This window comes from Elgaria multicarinata, chromosome 8, assembly GCF_023053635.1.
Source record: "Elgaria multicarinata webbii isolate HBS135686 ecotype San Diego chromosome 8, rElgMul1.1.pri, whole genome shotgun sequence".
Taxonomy (NCBI): Eukaryota; Metazoa; Chordata; class Lepidosauria; order Squamata; family Anguidae; genus Elgaria; species Elgaria multicarinata.
In genome coordinates, this window is record NC_086178.1 from 32,747,448 (window position 1) to 32,774,990 (window position 27,543).

At 43.6% G+C, this 27,543-nt stretch overlaps 1 protein-coding gene across 1 annotated transcript; it reads left to right on the forward strand.

Moving 5' to 3' along the window:
* Window positions 1–26,738, forward strand: MINDY4B (MINDY family member 4B). The gene is made up of 13 exons (XM_063131971.1): window positions 1–280; window positions 5,733–5,862; window positions 6,128–6,155; window positions 8,620–8,793; window positions 10,418–10,537; window positions 12,660–12,754; window positions 14,673–14,838; window positions 18,348–18,413; window positions 18,735–18,805; window positions 20,258–20,330; window positions 20,971–21,144; window positions 24,026–24,206; window positions 26,512–26,738. Exons 1-13 carry the CDS (start codon window positions 1–3, stop codon window positions 26,652–26,654), a joined length of 1,701 nt encoding a protein of 566 aa, XP_062988041.1. The 3' UTR covers window positions 26,655–26,738.
* The last annotated feature ends 805 nt before the right edge of the window (window positions 26,739–27,543 follow it).

Below are 27,543 nucleotides of genomic sequence, written 5' to 3' on the forward strand. Positions count from 1 at the left end.
ATGATAACCAATGGGAGGTTAAAGAGTCAACCTCAGCTGCTGGTTATTGTGTTGTCTGTGGGCAAAATCCAGCTCACGGTTGACTATTACTCCGAAATAGCCAACAGAGAAGCACAATGGGCTGTACGGTTGACTATCTGCACACCCATTGGTTACCATGTTGTCTGCCGGGCTCCGTTGATTATTTTTCCTGTCCACAGAGTCACGAGGCAAGAGCAGCAAAAACCCTGGCCACTCTTGCCTAGCAGGGCTCCATGGGCAGGAAAATATTCCCATGCTGGTGAGCACTTGAGGAGCCCTGATCGTCCTGTCCCTGAGTGAGGCAGGGCGATCAGGGCTCCTGAAGTGCTTGCCAGCAAGGAAACATGACACCCCACCTTTTTCCAGGGATGTGCATGTCTTTGCCCCCCACCCCCTGATCCACCTGGAGATCAGCTCAAAGAGGTAGAAGGAGCCCTTTCCATCCCCTACAGCCAACCCCAAATGGATCGCGGGGCAGACGATGCCTCCTGCGGCTGGATATGAAATGTCCAACTGGGAGGCACCCATCTGATAAGATAGGGGTGATGGAGGGGCAATCCAAGCTGCAGATTCTTCTGCATCACCTCCCATCCCCTTTCACGGCAGCTGAAGGGGCATCCTGTGCTGAAGCTGGAGGGAGGTTTAGTCATCAATGCCCCTTTGGCTCTCACAAATGGGGATGGGATGCGATGCAGAGGAATCTGAGCTGCTTCTCACAGCAGCAGCTATGAGTCCTGCACGCCCCTCTGTTGCCCCAATCTCTCTAGCAACAGGGCAGGGGGTGGCATTCCTGTACCCGTGCCCTGCCCTGTTGCCAAGGAGATGATGCTGAAGGACACATCACAGGGGGATATTCTCCACTCAAGGGGATCCGACCCCTGCCCTGTAGCTACGGAGATCATTGAGAGGGAATTTCATGCTCTCTTGCTCCGAACTTGATGGGGACAGAAGAGGCGCCATTGGGGAAAAAAGGACCCTCTCACACGAGAGATGACCTTCCCCTGGTGACACATCCTTCTCAGTTGGTACCATGGCAACTGGGCAGGGGGCAGCGTTGCTAGTGCTGCCCCTGCCCTGTTGCCATGGCTCCAACTAAGAAGGATGCATCAGCACCAAGCCACATCATCAGGATGACATGTGTCAGCGCTGATGCATCCTTCACCAGTGGGGATCAAGCACCCTGACATACGAGGAGAGTGGCCCCAAGGTTCCCTGCCACAGAAGCAGGAGGCTTGGGACTGGTCTCCTCAAGTGTCAGGAAGCTAAATCCCCATGCCAGCAAAGGATCCCTCACCAACAACCACTGGTGTGTCACCTCCCCTGACAGGGGAAATGCAGCGTAACAGTTGCCTAGCAATGGTGGCAGATGGATCCTTTCTCCTGTCAACAAGAGAGAGAAAGGTCCATTGGCACTTCTGTCTGCCAGTGTTCTGACAGAGCACAGTCTCCTGTTGACAGGAAATGAGATTCATCTGCTGCTGGGAGCCTCCTTTCTCCACCATTTCATGGTGGGGGCATAGAGCTGTGTGGGGAGAGATGACAACTCCATGGAGAGGAGACAGTTCACTCCACAGAGACGAGGCAGACCTCTCTATGGAGCAGCACTTCCATGTCACCCAAAGGCATCCATGGATTTACCATCCATGGAGTGGACTACTTCCTCTCCGTGGACTAATTTGTTGTCCAACCGCACCTACTGTATCCCTGGGTTTGTATCCCTAGTTTGTATCCCTTCCAAAGGCAGTTTCCTCTCTGGAAAGCTGAGACATCCCAAACAATTCTGCGCTGCTATTTTGGTGAATTTGCCAGTGAAATGTGGTGGCATGGCAGCAGGGGCAGGAAAACACCAGTGGCTTGCTGCCAACATTCAGCATCACAACTACATAAAAGGGCCTGTTTAGCTGATTTATCTTCTTTTTTTGCCACCTCTGCAGCAGCATATTCATAGGGGTGGGGCAAGAGCGGCATGAGGGGCCATACTGAGGATTTGGGGGAGAGCATGCAGCCTGTGTTTCCTCCCTGTGATTTAGAGGATTTGTATTCCACCTTTTCAGTTTTAGAAGGAAATTTTCAAAGTAGCTTACATACATAAAATGTGTTAACAATAAGAAGCACACAGACACACAAATTAAACAAACAATAATAAAGCAACAAAATTAAACAATGAACAGAAAATCAGCAGGTAAAGACAACTCTCCAGCCTTGAAGGTAAAGGAATCCTGTCTACCTTTGCATCAGGTCACCCTAAACGTATCTGAAATACTGAGTAGAAAATATTATTTGCAGCAAATAATAACCTCTGATCACCCTTGCTTCACCTATGCAAAGGTATGGGGGGGGGGGGGCAGAATATAATATTCCCATATAAGTTCTTTGAAGAGTACTTCAGTGAGAGCCAATCAAAATTCTCACTTAAAAATGAAATCTCTTCAAAGAAAGCTATTTTGGGCTCCTTTCACAGCCTGCTCTCTTTCACTGCCAAACCCTCTCTCCTTTGCCTGTCATACTAAGTTGACTCCCAAGTCCCAGCTGCGTTCTTTATCACTCCCGTTTTCATGAAATCTCATTTATAGTCCATGGGAGTTAACAGTTTATGTCGTTGCTCATTGCAGCAACTGTTTGCAAATGTGCTTTTCCTGCAGAGAATGCTGTGAGCTGTTATGTCAAGGGCAATTACAGGCCAATTAATAAATAAAGACGCTTTAGTTTGTTTTGAAGTTATTTTATGTTGCTTATAATGTAAATGCAGGGATGGTGGTAGAATCAGTGGGCAGAAGGTGATGCTTCACCACCACCCCTCCACCACTGATTCTCTTCTGCTAATGACCTTGAGCCTGTCTTCATGGCACCACTTCATCGCTCCTTCCCCCTTCCCCTATGGCTGCTGCGGGGTTGGGGCAGGAAATCTCCACGCCAGGAGGGAGCGAGGGTTTTTCCATTGATCATCTGGATACTCGAGCCTGTCCCCTGCCCCACCGTTGCTGTGAGTCAGCAGCTGCGTCATATAACTGATGCAGCAGCAGCAGCACCACCACACAGCCACCATAGGACAAAGGAGATGTCTAGAGAGCCCCCTTCAGGGCCTTTTATCCCTCCACACACCCACACACCACTGCATCAGTCAGACTCTGAAATTGCAAGTAAACCCACCATTTCCAGGGGAGAATCAAAAAAGATTGGAGAGATTAAGGGCGCAATCCTATCCATGTTTAGACAGAAAAAAGCCCTACAAATCCCAGCATGTCCCAGCCAGCCCTGCTCAAGGTCATTAGCAGAAAAAAAATTGCTGGCTGGGGCTTGCTGAGAGTTGTAGGAATTTTTTCTGTCTAAACATACATAGGACTGCATCCTAAGTCACTGTCCCTCCTGTCTACCAATGCTTCTCTGCAATTGTTCCCTCCGACTTAAAACCTGGAAGACTGCCTTTCCCTCTCCCAGCCTGCCTGTGTCTTAAAATCTGCTGGGGAGGCTCACCTCCAAGTACTTTTCACACATTGTGCATTATCAAAGGCGAGCACCTTCTCTGTTATGCTCCCCCGTTTGTCTACTGCCTATAAAAGTGCAACTTGCTACCACCTTAACTACCTTTTCAGTGCCAGATTAAACTTTTTTATTTAGCTTGACATTTTAGCTGGTTAGTTTGTCCTTTATAGACACTCCCCTTGAGCAAATATGTATCTTGTTGCCTGGCAATAATGTATTTATTACTACTTCGGTTGCAAAATTTGCCTTCACCACAAATAAGTTAAGAGCTAGGCATCAAAACCATTTATAAGTATTGTAATGGGGAGTTGGAGATAAAATGTTGTCCTTCTTTATATACGTTGGTCTAGTACCCCATAGGGGAACTCTTAAGTTATGCTAATGTGATTCTGCATTTTTATATTCTCGTATTTTTGTTTACCATTTTTTAAAATTTTAAACTCACTATTGTTATTGTGTTTATATTAGCTCATCTTCTTACTTGTATTCTATCTTTCTAATTATATCGAATTGTGATGCCTTATCGCTTTTAGCAATAAGGATTTCATATAGACACAAGACAACCTGCAGACTTTGGCCTAATTCACACCAAGCAGGATATTGCACTATGAAAGCTATATGAAAACAGTATATAAAAGGCAGGAGCCACACTACTTTTTTATAGAGGTATAGAAGTGCACTGACAACTGTTGGGACCCATTGACACATACCATATACCACTTTCATACTGCTATATCCTGCTTGGTGTGGCTCCTGCCTTTTATATACCACTTTCATACCGCTTTAATAGTGCAACATCCTGCTTGGTGTAGATTAGGTCATTGTTACAACCTCCTGAAAAAGGCCTAACAGAAAGCAAGAGACTGAAACATGTCAGGCATTTTTTAAATAATAAATTTCTCTACAGCATCTTGAGATATTTCTCCCTTTTTCTTGTTCCTTTTTGTAAGTAGCCAAGGGCAAAATGGATTCACACGTTCATAATCAGATTTTACCAAGGCCCTGAAAATTTACTAACTTCTTCTTACAGATATATGACATGTGTATGTTACACAGGAAATAGCTCTGTTGGCTTAAAACTGCTGAGAATCTCAGAACAAAGATGATGAGATAGATCAACGTATATGTTTTTGGTCCTTTTAAAGGTGTCATATTTCTACACAAACCTATGATGCAATAAAACGCTTGGCTGAATTTTACTGAATTCAGCTGAAACTTCAACAGAAATAGACACAGAGAGATTAATTCTTAGGTTCAGAATGTGCTGAGAAGCACCCTCTTCCTTAATTCTCGATGTACCCTATTTCTTCAATTCTAAGACACACTTTTTTCCCATATAAACATCTCTAAAAATGGTGTGTGTCTTAGAATCGCGGGTGTGTCTTAGGGGTTTTTTTTTCTGTTGGTGGTACTGAAATTAGTGTGCATCTTACAATCGATGGCATCTTACAATCGAAGAAATACGGTATGTCTTTTGCACCTGGCTTCAGTTGGTGGATTTTGGGGTCCTTGTAAATACACTAGGTCAGCCCACCCCTGTTATATAACACAGAAATGAATATATCATGTAGCTGTGTATACAATGTAGCTGTGGAGACACTAGCTGCCAATAAACAAGTGTCCATCAAAGATCAAGTGCCCTATGTTCAGTTTCTCGTTTCCTAAACTTAACACTACATCACCTTTACAATATTGTTTTGCAATAAGGAGATCTTTATGAAATGTATTTGTCCATGAGCCATTCATTTCAGGACGAGATCTTGGTCTCATTCTATTCCACTAGACAGTCTGTTACCAATTTCAACAAAATCTAGCATTAACCCTTTGGCACGCCACCCCCTGTCGCGTTGTGTGAAAGCAATCTGTCACTCTTTTTGCACTGTATCGAGGCTCGTGTTATCAATTATTTAAAAATTCCGATTTCCCTGAAATAGATATGTAATTGCAGCCCGTTTTTATATAAATCTGTGCCTTAAATTAAACATTTATGCCATATATACAATGGACAGAAAAACACGGAGCTATGTCCAACTCTAATGAAAGTTTAATTGCAATGTGACAGTATTGAGTTTACAGTTAAGTGCAGGAGTGGAGATAGGAAAAGGGAGTGAGCGCTTCTGGCTATTTAAACCTAAATCCAGAACACTTCAAATAAGCACTGGTTTAAAAAGAGAACGAGCTGCTTTTATGCACCGGAGACCTGATTTTTCCATGTTTACATCACATAGTTTTGTACAGCAAACTGATGGACAAGGAGGCATCCAGGGATGCATGCAGCTTGGAGCCAAAGGAGCTAGAAGAGATATCCAGCAAAATAGCAGAACTAGACAAATGGAGAAAGATCTTTAGTCTCCGTGGGTAAGGCCGTTTTTCAACTTGATTCTTGTTTGATCCCCCAAATTAGATCACATTTAAGGCTGCACCCCTATGGAAGTATCCCCATGGAATTTAGTGTTATTTAAGTCTGCATAGGATTGCATAGGATTGGGAAGCCCATGTTATGCTTCTGTGACTATATTAGGCGGTGTTGTGGCACTAGACCTTGTTTGTTAAAGCTGTATCTTTGCTAGATGTTTGCTTTTAGCTGCTTCATCTGTGTTTGCTTGTTTCTTTTCCTTTTCAGGTTGGAAATCAGTCATACAACCCATCAGGTAACTCTCCCCTATTTTTTTCAGTATTATGTTCTTGCCACCAGCAACTGCTTTTGAAAGATTGCTTGTGTATGAAAGTAATACGGTTGACGACAGCATTCACTTGTAAAACAAATTAAACAAGCTGTAAAAACACACGCTTTTGGGGGGGGGCAGATGTTTTCATACACAGCTTCCCTTCCTCCTCAATTTAACAACTTTTGAATGTATTTTAGAGACATTTCATCATATATTTATTTATTTAAAAGTATTTCAATGTGTCCTTTCAATATCAAATCATAAGATGGTGTACAAAATGCATTAACAATTAAAATAAAATACAAAGATAAAAACAATAAAAGAGAAAATCTACCAAGCCAGGTATTAAAATCAACAAATGACTGAGTTATACAGATACATTTTTACCAGGCACCTAGATTCATTAGATTCCTGTAAAGATGATGATGATGATGATGATGATGATGATGATGATGATGATGATGATGATGATTTTATTAAAATCAAGCTTGCCAGTATGCATCAGGTTTCTACATTTTTTTCCCTTGGCAGAAACTTTTTCATGGTGCATCAGAGTCCATTTCTGAGGTTTCCCAAAGTTATTTAGCCAGCATTACAACAAGGAGATGCTTTCAGAAGGGAGAGGGGGCTCAGAATTCCTCTTACACACTGAGCTGGTTCACACAACATGATAAGGCAGAGAACAGATTAACTATGGCTTGCATGTGGGTTGTCACTGAACCATGGATTATTGTTGAATTATGGGTTGTTGTGTTGTGTGAACCCAACTGTGCTAACAAACCACAATTTATAACTCAACAACAAACCATGGGTTCTCTTTGTGGGTTGTTTGTGCTTAACAAACCATGGTTTGTTAGCTTAGTCAGGTTCACATAACACAATAACCCATGGTTCAGCAACAAACCATGGTTCATTGACAACCCACACTCTGGCGTGTTGTGTGAATCCAGCCACAGTCTTTCAGATTAGGATTGCCAACCAACCATTAAAAATGTTTGCTCAGTGCTTGTGCTCTTTACAGCAGCTTGATTTGCTGTAATGAGAAAATGATAAATATTATCAGCTGCCAGTGTCTACAAATCAAGCTGTTATTAACAGCACACGAGCAAACACCATTAAAATATTGGCCTCCCTATCTGTGATTTTTTGAAAAATATGTTTATACTCTGCTTCCTCCTTTGGTAGGGTGACCATATGAAAACAAAGACAGGGCTCCTGTATCTTTAACAGTGGTATTGAAAGTGGGATTTCAGCAGGTGTCATTTGTATGCATGCAGCACCTGGTGAAATTCCCTCTTCATCACCACAGTTAAAGCTGCAGGAGCCCTGCCCTCTTTTATGTCTGGTCAGTCTAGTATAGTTCCAGCAGCTTTAACTGTGGTGATGAAGGGGGAATTTCACCAGGTGCTGCTTGCATATAAATGACACCTGCTGAAATTCCCCTTTCAATACAGCTGTTAAAGATACAGGAGCCCTGTCCTCCTTTTCATATGGTCACCCTATTATGCTCAAGGCAGCTTATGCCATAAAAAAGCACACAGTCTATTTAAACTTCCTAACACTAGTAACACTGAGAGAAAGTTAGTTCCAAACCTGACCCCGTGCCATTTAATTTCTAAAAAAGGATAGCTTCTGTTCTTTGGTAGTCCAGGACAGTGAGCCGAGGCTTTTCAAGTGTCACCTGTCACTAGGTGACTTTCCTTGTGGCAACTTTTGTTTTATTGGTAAGCTATGGATAGCAGACCAAAGCTGCAGCTGGTCAATAGATTGGTAGATTCCAAGTTGAGTTACATAGAAATATTGCAAGACGAAGTAAAGAAGAGTCAATTAGTAAGTAAGAAAAATATTTGCCTTTTCTTTTTTTTCTTTTTTCTTTTTGCCACAGTAAAGAAACCTGCCATTTTTTGCTGGGAATGTGAGCTGTTGCTGTTGTTGTTAGTTAGTTAATTATGTTAGGTACCACAGTGCAACACATGGAATGTTAATGGAACAATTGATGTGGTTCTGAAATAAGTTTGGCGCCTCAGTCCTCAACTCCTAACCACACTTCCCTGGCAGTAAGTCTCATTTGTCAGTGGAATTTACTTTTAACACGAAGATAGCAGCTCTAATACATACAGTATCGAATTATTATTTGGGAAACTACTTTCTGTGAAGCTACTGGTGCTCTTTGCCTTTAAACATTTTGAACTGTTTTAAGATGATGTATTAAGTGTTTGGGGAAGAATTAAATTCCTGACATACTATCCTGAAACAATAATAATAAACCCCTTGCAGATAAAAGACAAAACATGGCATTGGATAAGTTTTTGCTATAGTTCCTTTGTTTAAGGAGACCATTTGCTATACAAATGTCAGATAACATGATGAAAACAAGATTAAGAATATGCCATTACTGCTTGGTTTCTGTCCCTTCATTTATATATGTATTTTTTCTTTTACGTAGAAGTGCCAAGACCACAGATCGGATGATGATAAAGAGGATGCAGCTGGAGCATCTCAAGCTATAAATCCGCTAAAACAGAGCCAGTTTCCATCCAATATTCTTTATTCCATTCCTAAAGCTCTCGTGGTCTCATCGAACCTAGGAGGGAAGCCCATCTCATTGGAAATGGCCCTGGTGAGCAGACCTTGTCAATTAAGTATGAGCTGAAACTTAATCTTGCCAGAATTAAAGAGACACAGAAATCTTATCCTACGAGCCCTGCTGGAATCAAGGCCGCAGTTCGCTGCTGCAAGAAATAATTAAAAGGAATAAAATGGGGAATGGCTGTTTAGAATGTTTCTCAAGAATGCTGCTGGTCCCTGAAAGCCCCCAAATGATGCTACATTAGGTTATAGGGTAATTATATGGATATTGTGGTGGAACCGCTCGGCTTGACTCAGCAATTCCCCTGCCGGAGAAAGGGGAGTCTGACTCAGCCAGCCCAGACACACGCCCCTTCACTGCCACTTTTTAACCCTTTGAAGTCTAGGTTCTCAAGGAAATGACACCACACTCTGGAGATAGGGCCCAAACACTTTTATTCTTCACACTACACACTTCCGTAAGGGTCCACACATTAAGGTAAACACGTAAGAGGTTTGGAGGGGAAACATGGACAAAGGAATAACACACTCAGAACAGCAGGGACTAATACCTCCCCCTCCCCCTTTACACACTCAAGCCAATGGAATCCACACTCACTCCCCACTTAACCACCCACCAGCCGTAACTCCGGCAAGGTCCCTTGCCCACTTGCACCCAAACCTAATCTAAACCATAACAAACATTTAGCACTGCGACTCATCTTCTTTGTTGCTCACTTCGACGCGGCTTCACACCACTCAAACTAAACTCTTTCCCTCAACGGCTACGTGGAGCTTCCGCCATCCAGCCGGCCTGGCCTGGCCTGGATGCTCTGGCTTACCACGCACACACTGGACTCCTGACACCCACAGGAAAGAGACCGGACCCTTGGGTGCCCAAGCTTTTTATCCCTTTCTGGGACCCCCTTGTCACCAGACCCATCCTGACCAATAGAAACCCCATAGCAACCCACACCTCTCCTTTAGGGAGGGGGAATACTCCCAGACATTGCACAGCTGCAACTTGTTACTCTCCTCCCAGTACCAGCCCGGCATTATCAGATGCCGGGCGCTTCTCGCCAAGCGCAGCCTTGGCATTTCACTTGCTACTCCCTTTTCAGACACAAAGAAACCCCTCTCCCTTTCCCTAGGATGAAGCAAAAACTGTTCTCGTAAAGGAACCATGGGCTCAGCCCATGACAGATATTATGTGATGTTTTAACCTCCTTATTCCTATTCTTGTAGACTTGAAAAAGGTACAGAAAAGGGCAAGCAAAATGATCAAGGGGCTGAAGCAACTCCCCTGGGAGGAAAGGTTACAACATCTGGGACTGTTTAGCTTAGGAAAAAAGATGACTATGGGGAGACATGATAGAAGTGTATAAAACTATGCATGATATGGAGAGAGTGAATAGGGAGAGAGATTTCTGCCTTTCTCATAATACTAGACCCTGGGGTCATCCCATGAAGCTGAATGGTGGGAGATTCAGGACAGATGAAAGGGAATACTTCTTCACGCAGCACATAGTTAAACTATCTTAGAAGTTTTAAGGAAACTGAACCCTGGGTAAGTTCTGGAAACCCAAATCTTCTCACTACTTTGACAAGTGGCATGTGCATGTGATGTGACCTTTTTGAAAAATTAACAATACCGATTTTAGTCTTCCTTTCTTCAGGGACTACGGAGGATGTTATTTGGAAGCACCTTCCAGCTCTTCAGCTATGAATGGAAAAGATCATATTTCAGATTCCATGATCCATATACTGACTTGGCTTATGCCCTGGAGACAGATAAGGTAAGATTTTTCAGCCATTTTTAGATAGATAAATACTCTGTCTGGTTCAAGCTAATCCCAGCTCAGCCATGTACTCCAAGACCAAAACCTCTATCTGCCCAGCTCAATTCTTCCTATGTAAGATGGGAATCAGTGGCCCCTACTTCATAGACTTGTGGGACTGGAAATGGATTGTGAAAGACTTTTCTCTTGAAAGGAGTTACATATTGGAGGTGGGAATTGAGCACATCTGGAATGTTGATGCAGAAGGAACGCAATGCCATTCTGGCTGGTTGTAGCAGCTATATGCCCTTAAGGTTACCATAACCCTCTTCCACTCCTTCTATGCAACATAGATGTGTGCAGGGGGTGTGCCAGGTGGGCCCAGGCATGCCCTAATGGCTCAAGCAATAAGTGCCAAAAGAAGGGGGCATTGAGTAGGGATCCAGAGGGGGATCCAGACGCAACAGGAATGGCCCTCTGGCTTCTCCACCACTGCACTGAAGAACCACCATTGCTCCCGGCAGCAGGAACAAAAAGGAATTGCTCTGCTGGGAGCCTGTCTGTGGGGAGCTGCACTCCCTCAGCCACTAGGCCTCTGCTTGAGCAGCTGCAACAGCCCTCCCATGGTCAAGCAAGCCGAACCCAGGGCATCTGTGTGCAGTGTTTAATAAATAAATGAATAAAAATAATATCCTTTATGATTGAGTATTCAATAAATGTTCGCCTTTAAAAAATAATAATCCCCAGGTGCACCCCCTAATGAAATGTGCTGCACATGCCTATGCTATGCAATGATGCCACTGTGCTAACATTAATACCCAGAGACAATATCCTATATATTCCTGGCAACAAGTCATCTTGCAGGCTCAGAGCTTATTCATTTAAGCCAGGAGTGGACAAGATGTGACCCACACATGGCCTGCAAGGACCTCTATCAGTTTCCACCTGAGGCTTCCCTGTGTGCCTAGAGAGGGGGCATCACCCACCACACCCGAGCAGGGAGAGAAGAGCACTCTGAAAGCAGAAGTCTGGCCAGATTGGTGCTTTTGAAAGCCTTTTCTGCCTGAACAGAGAGGAGGCTGCTTTAAAAGGGCACATGGAGCCAGATTCAGTGGAGGCTGATGGTTCCTATGTCAGTGGGGTAGTGAATTCGCTCTGAGATTCAGTCAGAACTCTAAAGAAGCTATCCAAGGTTCTCTGCAGTTTGGAGTCCTGACTGAAATTCAGGGCAGATTCACCGCCCCACTGACATCAGAGCCACCGGCCTCCACTGGCCAGATTGCTGTTGAAAGATGTGTGTACGTGTGTCCTGTGAGAGCTGTGCCTGTCTGTAAGAGCAGAGCTCTGTGTGTCTGTGTGTCTGTGTTCCCATGTGCCTCTGGTCTCACCTACCGCCAGCTCTGGCCCTGTCCACTGCTGGCGTACAGCTCCTGACAAATTCCCTTCAAGAGGAAAAAAGGTTGCCCATGAAAAGGAAGCACGCCCCAGCAAAAGCTGGCCTCTTGACTGGATTTAGCACAGATCCCCAGGACAGACACTCACGGCTCACAATTTGAGGTTTAAGACCTTTAATTTCAGGAAACAGGTAGGATACATGGGATTAGCAGACTAAAACTATAAAAACATGCATATATATGTAAGAACCCAGAAGGAGCAAGCAAGAAAACTTAAACTACAAATCATACGTCACCCAACCTTGGTGTCCAGCCGACTGGAATTGTTCCCCCCACCAAGTAGACTTTATACTGTTTTTTCATGCTCCTTCCCCCCTCCCTTCAGCTCTGATGCGAAGATCCATTCACACCTCTGCCTTGAGATGTTAATTCTCTCAAGGCCAAGCGGACATGCCACAATTGGTCCTTGCTCTGGCCGACTCCCACATGCAGCTGGGCCGCTTATCTCCCCTCCTATGGACCATAAAATTTACACATTAAAAGATGCCAGCCCCAAGTTCCATTTAACCCTTCCCTTACAGCCCATACCTGAATTAAGCAGAACTTAGGGTGATTTCAGATGTGTGCTTACTAAACTCTCTGGTCTTTTGTGTGTGTTGGGAGGGATCTCCACCACACCTAATTTCCATGTAAGTAAATGTGCAGCCTAATTTACACAAGAGCAGCTCACCCACACTTTCTTTCAGGGAGGAGCAATAGCAGTGCAGATGGCTGTTCAGGTGAACATCATTAAATACTTATTGTTTGTACGAAACAAAGAGGAAAGTATTCATCTTCAAAGGTAAGAAAATGCATTTGGGGTAGGGGAAAATACTGATTTATGCCCTATGTGTTTTGGAATACAGTATGTGGGTTCCATGTCCATATACCATAAGTGGCTCAATCTAGCTATATAGTATGAAGGACATAGTCACAGCATCTGTACCCCACAGTATCCAGACATCACACTAAACCATTGCTTAGGGCAAAGACACAAGCAAACCTCAACTTCACACTCTCCCTCTCCTCCCATGAGACCGATGCGGAGTTCAGAAGATTTCACTTCCACTTTTAGTTAACCCCGCCATGTCTTGTGGACTCAAAATTGTGAGTAATGCGAACTACATTTGGTTTCAACAGGCCAGGTTCAGAAACCATGGTTTGAAGTTGGTTTGTCTGAAACTCATCATAGGCCTTAGCTAGACCTAAGGTTTATCCTGGGGTCGTCCCGGGGTCATCCCTGCCTGCTCCCGAGATATCCTTATTTATTTATTTATTTATTATTATTTATTTATTACATTTTTATACCGCCCAATAGCCGAAGCTCTCTGGGTGGTTCACAAAAGTTAAAACCATAATAAAACAACCAACATGTTAAAAGCACAATTACAAAATACAGTATAAAAAGCACAACCAGGATAAAACCACGCAACAAAATTGATATAAGATTAAAATACAGAGTTAGAACAGTAAAATTTAAATTTGAGTTAAAATTAAGTGTTAAAATACTGAGAGAATAAAAAGGTCTTCAGCTGGCGACGAAAGCAGTACAGTGTAGGCGCCAGGTGGACCTCTCTGGGGAGCTCATTCCACAACTGGGGTGCCACAGCGGAGAAAGCCCTCCTCCTAGTAGCCACCTGCCTCACTTCCTTTGGCAGGGGCTCACGGAGAAGGGCTCCTGTAGATGATCTTAAGGTCCGGGCAGATACATATGGGGGGAGGCGTTCCTTCAGATAACCTGGCCCCAAACCGTTTAGGGCTTTAAATGTCAATACCAGCACTTTGAATTGGGCCTGGACCTGGACTGGCAGCCAGTGAAGTTGTAAAAGGACTGGCGTAATGTGATCTCGCTGGCCAGTCCCTGTTAGTAAACGGGCGGCCCTGTTTTGCACCAGTTGAAGTTTCCGCACCATTTTCAAAGGCAGCCCCACGTATAACACATTGCAGTAATCCAAACGAGAGGTTATCAGAGCATGGATAACTGTAGCTAGGCTATCTCTGTCCAGATAAAGGCATAGTTGGTATATCAACCTAAGCTGATAAAAGGTGCTCTTTGCCACTGAGTTCACCTGTGCCTCAAGTGACAGTTCTGGATCCAAGAGCACCCCCAAACTATGGACCCGATCCTTTAGGGAGAGTGCAACCCCGTCCAGGATAGGGCAAACATCACCTCGCCGGACAGATGAACCACCTGCTAACAGTACCTCCGTCTTGTCTGGATTGAGTCTCAGTTTATTAGCCCTCATCCAGTCCATTACCGTGCCCAGGCACTGGTTCAGAACAGTCACTGCCTCACCTAGGTTTGATGAAAAGGAAAGGTAGAGCTGGGTATCATCTGCATATTGATGACACCTCAGTCCACATCTCATTTACATGAACAGGGATGACCCTGGGACGATCCCGGGATAAACCTTAGGTCTAGCTAAGGCCATAGTGTTAACCACAGTTTGTTGCTCCAGACAACATGACAAACCACAGTTAACCAAAACCAATGCTTTTGAACTCCTTTTGCCAGCCATGTGGGAGGATGAGTGGGGAGGGGGAGCATCTGAGTCCAAAGCTCAGTCAGGCTTGTATCAGTTCATACACAGCATGTTAAACCATGGCTTGGCATGCCATGCAAATGTAGAGAATGCCTTCTGAGAAGGTAAACCAAAGAGTTATTGCATTGATTTGCTAGTGTGGCTTCCATCATAGTCTCTTTCTATCTGGCTTTGCAGTTTATGTAAAATAAGCCAAAAAGAGCAAGAAAGGGCTCTTGCAGCAGCAATGGCAGGGATTCTGTGGACAGCAGGAGAAGGTCAGAAAGCGACTGTCTGTCTTGTCACCAATGATACATATTTTACTCCAAGTATAGACTACAAAGTGGATCACTTTACTGAAACAGTGAGTAAGAGAAGCTATCTTTTTAAACATATATATTTTTGGAAGGAGGGAAATGTCTGGCTTGATTCTAAAAAGCAACACATAGAACAATCTTAGAAACATGTATATGACATTTGGATTCACAAAACCCACTAACCCATTATGAGTTATCGATCCTGTTCAGACAACATGCTAAGCCATGGTGGTTAAGCATTTTGAGCTAAACATTATGGCTTAGCATGTCATGTGAACCATTCTTAACCATTGTGGCTACATAACTATGGCTTAAACATGCTCACTAACCATTTGCTGCAACCATGGCTTAGTGTGTTGTCTGAACACAGCCCGTTTTCCGCAGGGTGGGTTATTGTGTTGGCTGAACACAGTGTATTTTCCACAGGAAGGGCTATCATGTTGCCTGAACACAGCACATTTTCTTCAGGGTGGCTTGTTAACCATGCAGTGTGGTTTATTTTTCTTAAACAAGCCACATTAAGAATCTATGGCTTGTTGTTGTGTTGTTCCAGGAGATTAACAAGCCACAGACAATATGATGACCCACCCTGCAGAAAAAGCACTGCATTCAGACAACACAATAGCCCACCCTGCAGAAAAAGCACTGCATTCAGATAACATGATAATCCACAGTTCAACAACAACTCACACTGAGTAGGTTAATGTATTGTGGGAACCTAGCACATATGTTGTGCCACAAACAATGAAAGCTCCTGTTCACAACCGAACCCCTGGTGGAGATCTCTTTCCTTTAAAAAATATATATGTTTATTTACTACTTTTCTATGCAGCCCAAAAAGCAAAGCTCTCCTGATGGTTCACAAACAAACAATCAAAAAAATCCCTCTGTGAATCAAAGTACTATAATTCATAATTTTATTAGAACTCCAAATACAGAGTAAAGAAGTTACATTTAATACAGGTTTGTTTGAGGTATCCTGCATGAATTGCATAATATCATAGGGCCTGTCCAGACATTTAAGTGAAAGTATATCAATATTATATGCATTTAGGTACTGCTTACTATATCTAAAAATATCATGAAGTGGTTTGCAAAATGAGACTTTAAAATATAACATCATAATAACTATAAATACTCATCACTTAAAACATTTAAAACTAACAACTCCAAACCCAGCAATTAACAAACAAACTGAGCAGCATAATTAACCAAGGACACGGAAGGCCTGGATATAGAGATGTGTCTTTAATTGGTGCCTAAAACACACCACAATTAGCATTTCCTGAATGCCAGAGGGAAGGGTATTCAATACGGTAGGTTCCACCATGGAAGAATGCCCACTTCTGGGTTGCCACTATATTGGAATTTGGCTACTAGTCATGTTGGATATATCATAGATTTGGAAGGACCCTACAAGGCCATCGAATCCAACCCCCTGCTCAATGCAGAAATCCACCCTAAAGCATACCTGACAGATGACTGTCTAGCTGCCTCTTGAATGCCTCTAGTGTGGGAGAGCCCACAACCTCCCTAGGTAACTGGTTCCATTGTCGTACTGCTCTAACAGTCAGGAAGTTTTTCCTGATGTCCAGCCGGAATCTGGCTTCCAGTAACTTGAGCCCATTATTACGTGTCCTGCACTCTGGGAGGATTGAGAAGAGATTCTGGCCCTCCTCTGTGTGACAACCTTTTAAGTATTTGAAGAGTGCTATCATGTCTCCCCTCAATCTTCTCTTCTCCTGGCTAAACATGCCCAGTTGTTTCAGTCTCTCTTCATAGGGCTTTGTGCTCTATGTTATCTCCAGTATTGGATGCAGTATGTCTATGTACACCAGGGCAAGAAGGTGCTGTTGCCCTCTTGTCCTGCTTGTGAGTTTCCTGTTGACAGCTGTTTGGCCACTGTGTGAACAAAATGCTAGACTGGGTGGACGCTTGGTCTGATCTAGCATGGCTCTTCTTATGTTCCCATGAAATGCAATTCAGCCTGGCTAAGATATATCCTGAATGCACCAAGGAAGGATGGACACTGGGCAGGCTTGTTGGATCTACTTTTTTTTTTACTAGAATCTAAGGTCCACCAACAAGCAGGATATAACACTTTGAAAACCATTTGGAAACGGTATATGTAATGTGTCCTCAGCCTGAACAGTTGTTGAAACTGTTATAAACTGTTATAAAGCAGTAGTGTAGATCCTGCCCTAGATGCATATGCAGAGTGTTTTTCGAAAGACAGACCAAAAGACTCCTAAAAGACTACTCCATAAGACAGAAAACTCCATAAAATTTGCATATCTCCCTGGAAGTCTCACCTACCATGGGCAATTAATTTTTTAAAAGTAAAACTCAATTGGTACAAGTGGAAAGGTTTTTTCTAAGTATAATTGCCATGTGGGGGAAATTGCCGGGGTGAAGGGTGGGGGTTGTTCCAGCATATGGGGAGGTTAGGGCTGACCCTTCCTATTACAATCCCCCTTGAAAATCACCCCCTCCATGTCAATTAAGCTGGCAGGGGGAAACTTTCCATTGGCACCAATGGACACTCTGGTCTCTGGGGAACAGAACTGGAGCCCTGTGGAATAGATTCAGGGCTGGGTCTCCGGACTCTGGCCTAGGAATCTGTGTTCAGGACCAGAACTGAACTGTGTTCACCATCCTTTTACACGGAAGTCCACCCACTCCTGGTTACCCCAAGCTTTCTGCATTTCAGCAGCCTTATTTAGGTGTGGGGGGAAATTATTTTGTTGTTGCTACTGTTAAGCAACTGGGAGTCAGAATCCTTTGCTACTGCAAATCACCCAGAGATCTATCAGTAGATCCCAATCTACCTCCTTGCCCACCCATGAAGTAAGGGAGTTGATGAGGGCAGAGCTTGGATTGCCATGGCAAAGTGGAGCCCAGGGACTAGGGAATCTTCATAAAATCCATAAAAATATATTTGGAGCAAAATAAAAATTAGAATGAACTGTACTTCCATGTAATAATGCTGGATGAGTTAATTGCCTTTGGGAATATTGCAACCATATTTGTCTACAAGTTACTGGAAGGGGTCAGTGTTGCAGTTAGTTAGTTCATGGGAATTTTGATCACAGCTAGCCTCAGGATTTCTATGGTTTACAATGTGGTTTCCTGTCATTTCTTTCTTTTGCTCCTCCCCTTCCTTTCCCTGTTTTTGTCTCTGGCTTCCACCATTGCTAGGAGCATATATTTGCTCTCTCACTCCTGCCAGTGTAATAGAACACAAAATGGACTGAGCAAATACGTTTGAAACTCTGTGCTGTGCCTGCATTGATCATACAAGAATATTTGTGAATAAAACTGTTTTCTTCCTTCCGCTGAAGAAGGGTGTGGTCTCCTTTATTGTTCTAAGACAGCCTGTGTGCATGTGAGACTGGTAAATGCTCATTCTGTTTTACCATTTGCTTTTTTTCTCTGCTAATTGTCTTCCTAACTGGAGGCATCATTACTAAGTAATCCCATCAATTACTGCAGCACATGACCAGTTTTTCCAATATTTTATGTTTACATTCATAACGTTCTTAATGTTCATTTGCAGGTTCAGCTGTTTGAGTTTTTTGAGAAAGAAGCAGCACAACAGTTTCTTTATGATCACATACATTGTGTAAGTAAAGGATGTGCAGCGTCTTTACAAATTGGTGTTTGTTGCCAGATTTTATGCTGCTTTTAACTGTACCTAAAGGTGGAATTACGCTTATGCACATTTACTCTTGTGTGAGTACCAGTGTGTTCAGAGAGGCTTATCCTCAGGTATGAGTGCATAGGAATGCAGCCTTGGTTTTACTGAGCAACATTCTGGCTGATAAATGTTGCATATACGTAGCATAATTCTTTTCCTCATCTAAAATCATACAGATAGGTGGAATGTGAACATGTATGTCAATGTAACTCTGAATAATACTCATCATTCTTTCCTTGTCATCAGCTGAACTGTGAAGGAAGCCATGGGGTGATCTTATTTCTGTATAGTTTACTTTTCTCAAGGACATTTGAAAGGTAAGAAAACATTCCCCCCCCTTTATTAATACTTAGATTTAAGTTAAGCAAAGGTTTTCAAAGCAGTTTGTGCATCACAAAATTTAATCTTATTTTTAAAAATGTCTGATCAGAGAATAAACTTTTAGAAGAAGAATCAGTTCAAATCAGAAGGCAAAATGATGGGATGTTGCAAATATTAAATGGATATTTGCAATGTTTTCTTATTTCTGGAGAGGATATTAGTGGTAAATATGAGTGTGACAGAATTGAGGGAAGGCCATGTGCACACAGAGCCATGTGTGTTACTGTTTTGGCAGTGCTTGGGTTCATTTACCATAGGTATAGAACATACACCAATGGTATATGTTCATTTAGTTGCAGAAAAGGACAACTAAAATGATCAAGGGGCTGGAGCATCTCTCCTAGCAGGGAAGGTTACAACAGCTAGGGTTGGAAAAATGGCGGGTAATGGGAGAATGTGGATAGGAAGACGTTTTTCTCCCTCTCTCATAATATTAGAACCAGGGGTCATCCCACGAAGCTGATTAGTGAGAGATTCGTGACAGATTCAGGACAGATTACGGATGGGTGCACTCACCTTTGCCTGCCTTGGGAGCCACTTACTGGACCCCTGCCAGGCATCCTACCTTGTTCACTGCACAGGGTGAGCCGCCAGAAGTTCCACAGACACGTGGTGCACAACATCCCACTGATCCGGCAGCCACCATTTTGCACAAAACGGTGGCTAGGCCTTTTACGTAAAATGCCATTCTGCGCAAATGGTGGCTGTAAACATGGGGTTTGCCTTTTTCACAGCAACTGCACACTAGGTTGACGTTGTTGCTGTTTACATCTACATCTTGCTTTCTTCCAAGGAACTCAAGGTGGTTTGGCCCTTTCATATTTTATCCTCGTAACAATCCTGTGAGGTAGATTAAGCTGAGAGATAGTGACTGGGCCAAACTCACCCATTGAACTTCATGGCTGAGTGGAGATTTGAGCTGGTTATATTCGCACTATAACTGCTATATCACGCTGGTTATTAAGCCCATCCTCTGCTGTGGGAACATAATGAGAACATTGCCCATTATTTTACTGTTCCCAGAAAGCTGGATGTAGCATACTTTGATGCTATTCCATCCCTGGGAACATGGGTTTTTTTCATATGATGCATCTCTTCAGTTCAGCCTTTTAAGATATGTAGTTCAATATTTTTAATGTCTTTAATGTTCTTGTTTTTATTGTTTTAAGGTTGTGTTGTTTTACAATGTTGTACACTGACTTGATGGCTTTTTTGCTGATAAGGTGGTGTGGAAATGCTGATAATAATAATAATAATAATAATAATAATAATAATAATAGTTTACACTCGATCCATCTTTTCAGACAAGCACTCTGATGATGGTTAACACATTGACATCAAATTATAATAGAAAAACAATAATGTTTTCTTTGCGTTTGGTTGAACAGGCTTCAAAAAGACCTAGACGTTACCACAACTCATCTGTTACAATGCAGACTTGGCAACTTCATCTGTAGACAAGTAGGTTTCTGTGTGAGAGTTTTATTTTCTTTAAATACTTTTCATAAGTATTTAAACCATGTAGAGATATTTTTAAATATGGTCAGCAGGATATAAATCTATTAGTATGAGATAATATTGACTGTGCCAGATTCAGAATCCCCCAAACTTGGAGGCATCCAGTCATCCAGTGCAGGGCAGGAGGAGTGGTGGAGGCAATCCTCCCCTTCCCATCGTACTGCGCTGCAGATTTCACTAGATGGGCTTTTTAGCCCGACTAGCAAAGCGGCTTCAGAGGGGAAGGGAAGGCGAATGAAAGAGGCTCAGGATAACTCGGACCCTGGCTTCTCCAGTCTCCTTTCCTCCTCCTCTGAGGTTGATTTTCCAACCTTGGAGGGCAGCCAGCTCAGTTCTTTCCATTCCAACTGCGAGTGGGGAAGGGGATTTTCAACCACTCCCCCTTCTGAGGTTGGAGTATTGTCTCCGATCTCAGAAGAGGGAATCTGAACAGACCAATGGTCTGACTCGGTATAAGGCAGCTTCCTAGATCTCTCGCATCACATCTGGTTTCGCCTTTCATGCCATTCATTGAAGGCTAATTCTCGAACTCAGTTTCTGCTCTGCCACTTGGAAGTGTAATTTGGGTCCTTTCCTCCTATAGGCACTTCTGAACATTATTTTAACAGGCAGAGCAAGCCCACACGTGTTTAATGGGTTCCAGAAGCTTGACACTGAAGGCAGTATGCAAAACCTACTGCATGGAGTCTTGTCCCGCAGCGATGTGGGCTATTTATACTGGAGCAAGGATGAAGTGGAACATTACAAACCCCTGCAGGTGAAGTAAACATAAAATTCCCAGACTTCTGAAGGAGGACCTCTCCCTATAGCAGCCTGACCATGCTTTACGATTGTAGAAGGAGGCTTTTCTCCAAAGGGCTTTTCTTCATGAGGCTGCTAATGCGCTTCATCTACTTTTGGTTTCGTCTCAGAATTGAGATCGGAACACTACATGAAGAGTGTTTCCTTTCCTGCTTTTCTGCAACATAACCTCTAGATGGCACTGTAGTATAGCAGAATAGCACAAATACACAAGTGAAAAAGCAGGGGGCTGATATCATAAACGATACTGCCTTTTTCTTGGTCTAAAAAAAAATCGTCAAAAGTGCTGTTTAGACGCTGAAGCGAAATTGGAGGATCACAACCTTTGTCTAAAGAACCCATAAACAACCATGAGTAGGGAATGATGAGCGCATAGTAAATGTCTCATGTAGAAAAGTACTGTTGGTATGTTCTGTGACAACAACAGAGGGCGTTACTAGACGAGGCTCTAGCGCGCGTTACCTTCCGCAGTCACGTCGAGGCTTCCAGATGACGTTCACGAGGATCCGCCGTTATCCCGCGGTGAAGCCTCTTTCTCCCGACTTTAAAAAAGTGAGTTTTAGGACGCCTTTTCCTGCTGTCCCGCGGTAATTCGGAGTACGTGTGGGAGGATGTGAGGTCACTGCGGTCCGGACTGGGCAGGAAAAGGCGTGCTAAGGGGGAGTGGTCAGCGGCTTCGGTCAAGCCGCCTCCGCCATTTGCGCGCAGTCCGGCAGCTGGGGCAGCGCGGCGGAGCGGCTTTTTTTTTTTATTTCCCCAGTGACAGTTTGCGCAGGAACGGAGGACCGCAAAAGTGGCTGGTGACTCCTTGCGGTGGGCAGCTACCGTGGCCGCATAATGGCGGTGCTGTACGCTGCCTGTTAGTGTGGGTACCAGGCTGGCAGAGGGCAGAGCTGTTTGTGGGCTGCTGCCATGGCTACGGCCAGATGTGGGTTGGCTCCTTGGGATGGGGCAGAGGGCACAGAGGCGATCATCGCCGCCGACACCTCAGAGGCATGATGGGAGATGTAGGCACAGAGTGGCCATGCAGACGATTGACCTCGGGTCATATGACACCCGCCACGACCCCCATCAGGAAGTGAGCGCATCAATGTTGACCCTCAACAGCACCAGCAGCACTTCGGCTGGCACTGGCACTGCCGCCGCTGCCGCCGCCAGGGCCGGCGGCGGCATCGCTGACGGCTGCGCAAGTTTGCGGTCTTTCGGACGTGCGCAAACCGTGCAGCGAGCGAAAAAAAAAGCCGCGGCAATCAGGCCGGTGTGGCTGCGCAACCGTTCTCGCGGCGGCAGCAGCACAACCGGCGCAAACTTCCGCCACAAATCGAAGGCAGGTGTGGATGATGAGGCGTCACGGCTGAACGGGAAAAGCCGCTTTCACCGCTCCTCAACGACGGAACACCCGGTACGTCTAGCAACGCCCAGAGAGAACCTTCTCTGTTGTAGGACAGCCTTTCCATGGACGTGTAACTAGCACTGAAATTCATTATTTTTGTTTTCCCAAGCATTTAAAACTCACTTATTTTAAGCTGGTTGATGTGAACTGTGCATTTTATGTATTTCTTGCTGTGATTGATGTTTTTCTTTTCTTTTATATATTATCCTGGTACCATAAAGGTAGTATAATTTTTTTAAAATCCCTAAATTTCTCTTGAAAACCTGTTCAGCTCAGGTTTATATGCTAGATTTGGACCAAATAAAATGTGGTATTACTCACCTATCTTAAACAAGTGTGGCCATTTTGGGGGAGGAAAAGCAGTTGCAGGATCTCTTCAATTATTTTCCCAAGGTGGTTTATGAAACAGAATAAGACAAGTGAAATGTAAATATAAAATATAATAAACTAGAAGCCACAAAATTATACATGCAGAATAAAATAGTCTGCAGGATTTCACAAGAACATAAGAGCTGTGCTGGGTTAGATGAAAGGCCTATCTTGTCCAGAATTCTGTCCCTACAGCAGCCAAGCAGATGTCTTTCCAAAGCTTACAAACAGATCATGAGAACAATATCATTCTCTCATTTATGTTCTCCAGCAACAAGTATACAGCCTCTGATTTTTATGGAGGGAATACATAGCCATCATTACTAATAGCCATTGATAGCCACGGATTTGGATTTGTCTAATCCAATTTTAAAAAAACCACATCTTGTGGTATCAAATACCATAGTTCAACTATGTGTTGTATGAAGAAATACTTCCTTTTGTCTGTTGTGAATCTCCCACCATTTAGCACCTAGGATAAGTTCTTTAGAGTTCTGACTGGTTCTGGCTGAAACCCACATTAGATTTACTGCCCCACTGACATTGGAGCCACCAGCCTCCACTGTCTACATCCTATACTATATAATGCATTTATCTACTGGCAGTATTTGTCACAGTCCTGGGCTACCTCTCTGTGGCCCAGGGTCTGGCTCAGTAGCCACACACACACACACACACACACACTGAAAAGTCTACCTACCCCTTGAAGAGCCAGTGTGGTGAATTGGTTAAAGTGTTGGACTGGGAGTCAGGAGATCCGAGTTCTAGTCCTCACTCGGCCATGGAAACCGACTGGGTGACTTTGGGGCAGTCACAGATTCTCAGTCCATCCTACCTCACAGGGTTGTTGTTGTTGTGAGGATAAAATAGAGAGGAGGAGGAGGATTGTGTATGCTGCCTTGGGTTCCTTGAAGGAAAAATGGTGGGATATAAATGCAAATATAAATTAAATAAATAAATAAATAAATAAGAGTGCTTTTATAAGATGAGGAGTTTTGTTTAGTTTTAAAAGTGGATTAAACAAAACCTTACTTCACTGTCTGCCTGTATATAAACTACATCCTTTCTATCTTAGGTTGGAAGTATGTTGAAAACTCCTAAATTGCCTATATGGTTGTGCAACATCAATGGAACATACAGTGTTCTTTTCAGCACTAACAGGTTGCTCTTGTCTGACTGGAAAATGGAACACCTCTTTGACTTGTATTTTTATAATGGGCAGCCCTCACAGAAGACAACAGTGCACCTAACAATAGGTAGGCACTTACGTTTGCTGGAGAACTTTTAAATGAATACACTTTTTTCCAGTTCCATGTGTCCATCATGCTTTTTTCATGAGCAATGCTTAAATCCATTTTTTGTGCATTTTCCCATCTCCCTAAACCAATTGGCGGGGGTGGGGGGAGCTATATTGACGAGTGCACCTTCTTTTAAACTGCCTCTCTTCCGCTTCCTCTATCGTAGTAAGAATACGCAGAAGTGATGCATTCCAGACTAAAAGGTGTTTTTAAGCAATCCCTATAAAAACACCCAAAGCTTAGACAAGTCACAGTAAGTCAATATAAAATATAAAATAAAATACAGCTCTGACTGAGAGCGGATTTTGAAAGAAAACTCCAGCAATTAGGAGACAAAAGCATTTCTTAAGAGAAGTACAGTCCCTGGGGAGAATTCTGAAAGCATTGTCGGGTTGCAGTGTGTGTGTGTGTGTGTGTGTGTGTGTGTGTAGGAGCTACCCAAATAGCTTTAGGCCATATAATCCATTAAGAGGCCAAATCTATCTTTTCTTTTCTTTTCTTTCTTTCTTTTTTTCTTTCCTCCTCCTCCTCCTCCTCCTCCTCCTCCTCCTCCTCCTCCTCCTCCTCCTCGTAGAACTCAGTGACCAAAGAATGCCAAGTAAAAGTTCTCTATTGTGAAGAATAAAGAACAAGCTTAAGAATTGGGCACAGTGGTTGGACAAGGACAGGAGAGACTCAGGTTCAAATCGCCACTCAGCCGTGAAGCTCACTGGGTGGCATTGGGCCAGTCACTACCGCTCAGCCTAACCTACCTCACTGGGTTGTTGTGAGAATAATATCAGGAGGGGGATTAACCCATGTGTGCTGCCAAGGGAAGGTATAACTGTAAGCCAAAATGGTACACATATGATGTAAGTAAATACACAAATATATAAATAAGAGATGCCCAGATGAAGTTGGCTAAATAGGGATATACATTTCCCACTTTCCTCAAACAATTAGATTTCAGGGGCAATGCTATCTGGTTTAGTTTCCTTTGGAGGAGAGAGAGGGCTAGAGATTTGTGACATTGTTGTAACAGTTGTTATATTTACAAATAAACAAGGAAGACATGAGTGGAGGCCAAGGCCTTAGCTAGACCTAAGGTTTATCCCGGGGTCATCCCTGCCTGCTCCTGGGATCCCCTGTGTGTCATTTACATGAACAGGGATGACCCCGGGACAATCCCGGCATAAACCTTAGCTCTAGCTAAGGCCCAAGAGTGTCAGACGAGGCCTGAGCACACTCTCTCTCAGCCCAACAGAGCTGTTGTGAAGATAAAATTGAAAGGGGGTGGGGTGGATGATGCATGTTGCCCTGAGCTCTTTGAAAAATGGGTGGGATACAAAAATAAATGAATATATAAATTAGAAAAATATGTGGTAGAAAATTCTCTCGGACGGCAATGGACAACCCATCATGCTATACCTTGAGCTTCAGTTAACTCTGGTTACAAACTTGCATCTCTCTTTGGGCTCATCTACACCAAGCAGGATATTCCACTATGAAAGTGATATGAAAGCGGTATATAAAAGGCAGGAGCCACACTGCTGCTTTATGGCGGTATTGAAGTGCACTCACAACTGTTGGGGCCCATTGACACACACCATATACCACTTTCATATCACTTTCACAGTGTTATATCCTGCTTGGTGTAGATGTGTCATGGGCCCCAACAGTTGTGAGTGCACTTCAGTACTGCTATAAAGCAGTAGTGTAGATCCTGCAGTGCACTCCACTACCACTATAAAGCAGTAGTGTGGCTCCTGCCTTTTATATACTGCTTTCATAGTGGAATATCCTGCTTGGTGTTGATAAGCCCTATGTCTCTCTCTGCCTTGACCTCTGAGATGAGAAATGCATAACTGCATTCCCATCTCTGTAAAATGTATTTTTAAAATAGGACATCCTGATACATATTTGGACTAATGGACTACGCTAAGGGGACTACAGCCTTTCCACTTGCATCATTTCACACACACCCATCTCTCTGCCCACGAAGCTGTTATTTACCCTTGTTTTGAATCAAGCCTTTTAAATCACGGAAAGAAAGGTGGAGGCACTTGAGGAGAGTCGGAAAACCAATGGGTTGGTTCCAGATGGAGTCATACTTAGAATAGGCCCACTGAAATCAATGGGTCCTATATTAGTTCTGACTAATTTACATCCCATTGATTTAAATGGGTCTGCACTAAGTATGACTAAGCCTGGAACCAACCCATGATCAGGAATCTCTGTTTGCATGAAACAGGGTGTGCACATTATTTGTTTGTTTCTCTTTCAGACACTCATTCTCATCACTGGGAAGAAAATCACTGTGATGAGGACAATGATCCAGAAAAAAAGTTCCCTTCTGTGGAGATGGCAATCCGAACTAAGTGGGAGGGTGCTGCCATCAACTGGAATGGAACAGTTCCATTTTTCTGATGAAAGGCGCTGGAGGCGTATATGCAGTTGAAAATCCTATCCACAGATTCCTTCCACAGGATCCCTGAAATCTAAACCAGGAGGAGGAGGAAGAGGAAGAGGAAGAGGAGGAGGTTGCTACCAATGGACCAAATGTTGGCAGGTCAACCGCCCAGAGAGCTTCGGCTATTGGGCGGTATAAAAATGTAATAAATAAATAGATAAATAAATAATGGTTCCGCCAGTTTGGCCTTCAAATTTCCATTCTAAATTACAAGAAATAAATCAGGCGCTTACGAAATTGGCAAAAAACAAACCTGTACAATTTACACAACACAGCTGCCAGTTAAATACACAGCAGAGAAAAAATGGAATATGACAATTGCTCTGTGTGTATGTATATATAGTAAATACATGACTTTGAAATGTTGTTTCCCTAACCAACTGCAACGGCATTTCTTAGATGGATATTGCATGTAGTGGAAATATAATTGATGTAAAATGACTGAGGATAGAGGCATTCGGTACCCATATGTACCAAATGCCTAAAGGGGGCAGAGGGAATGTGTGGGGATGTCGGTTCCTACCTCTTGATCACTGTGCACACTTTGTGCACACTTTGGCTATGCCCCTTGGGTGATCCACGAGAAGCCTCGGTCTGAATGGGCCCTTTCCACATGAGTAGGAATTCCACCACAGGAACTGGTTGATCAGGGTTCCTAGTACTGTGTTGGAAACCCTCAAGTGTGTAGACGTGGCCTCCTTCAGGCCAATTCTGCTCTTGCATTAGCCAGGTTTGTGGCTGGCAAGCATGTCATCACTAAGCATGAGGATTTTATTATGGTCTCAGGATTGTTCACTCACAGTAATTCTTTAACATCAACCTTTACACTATGTTTCCCCCTCATGC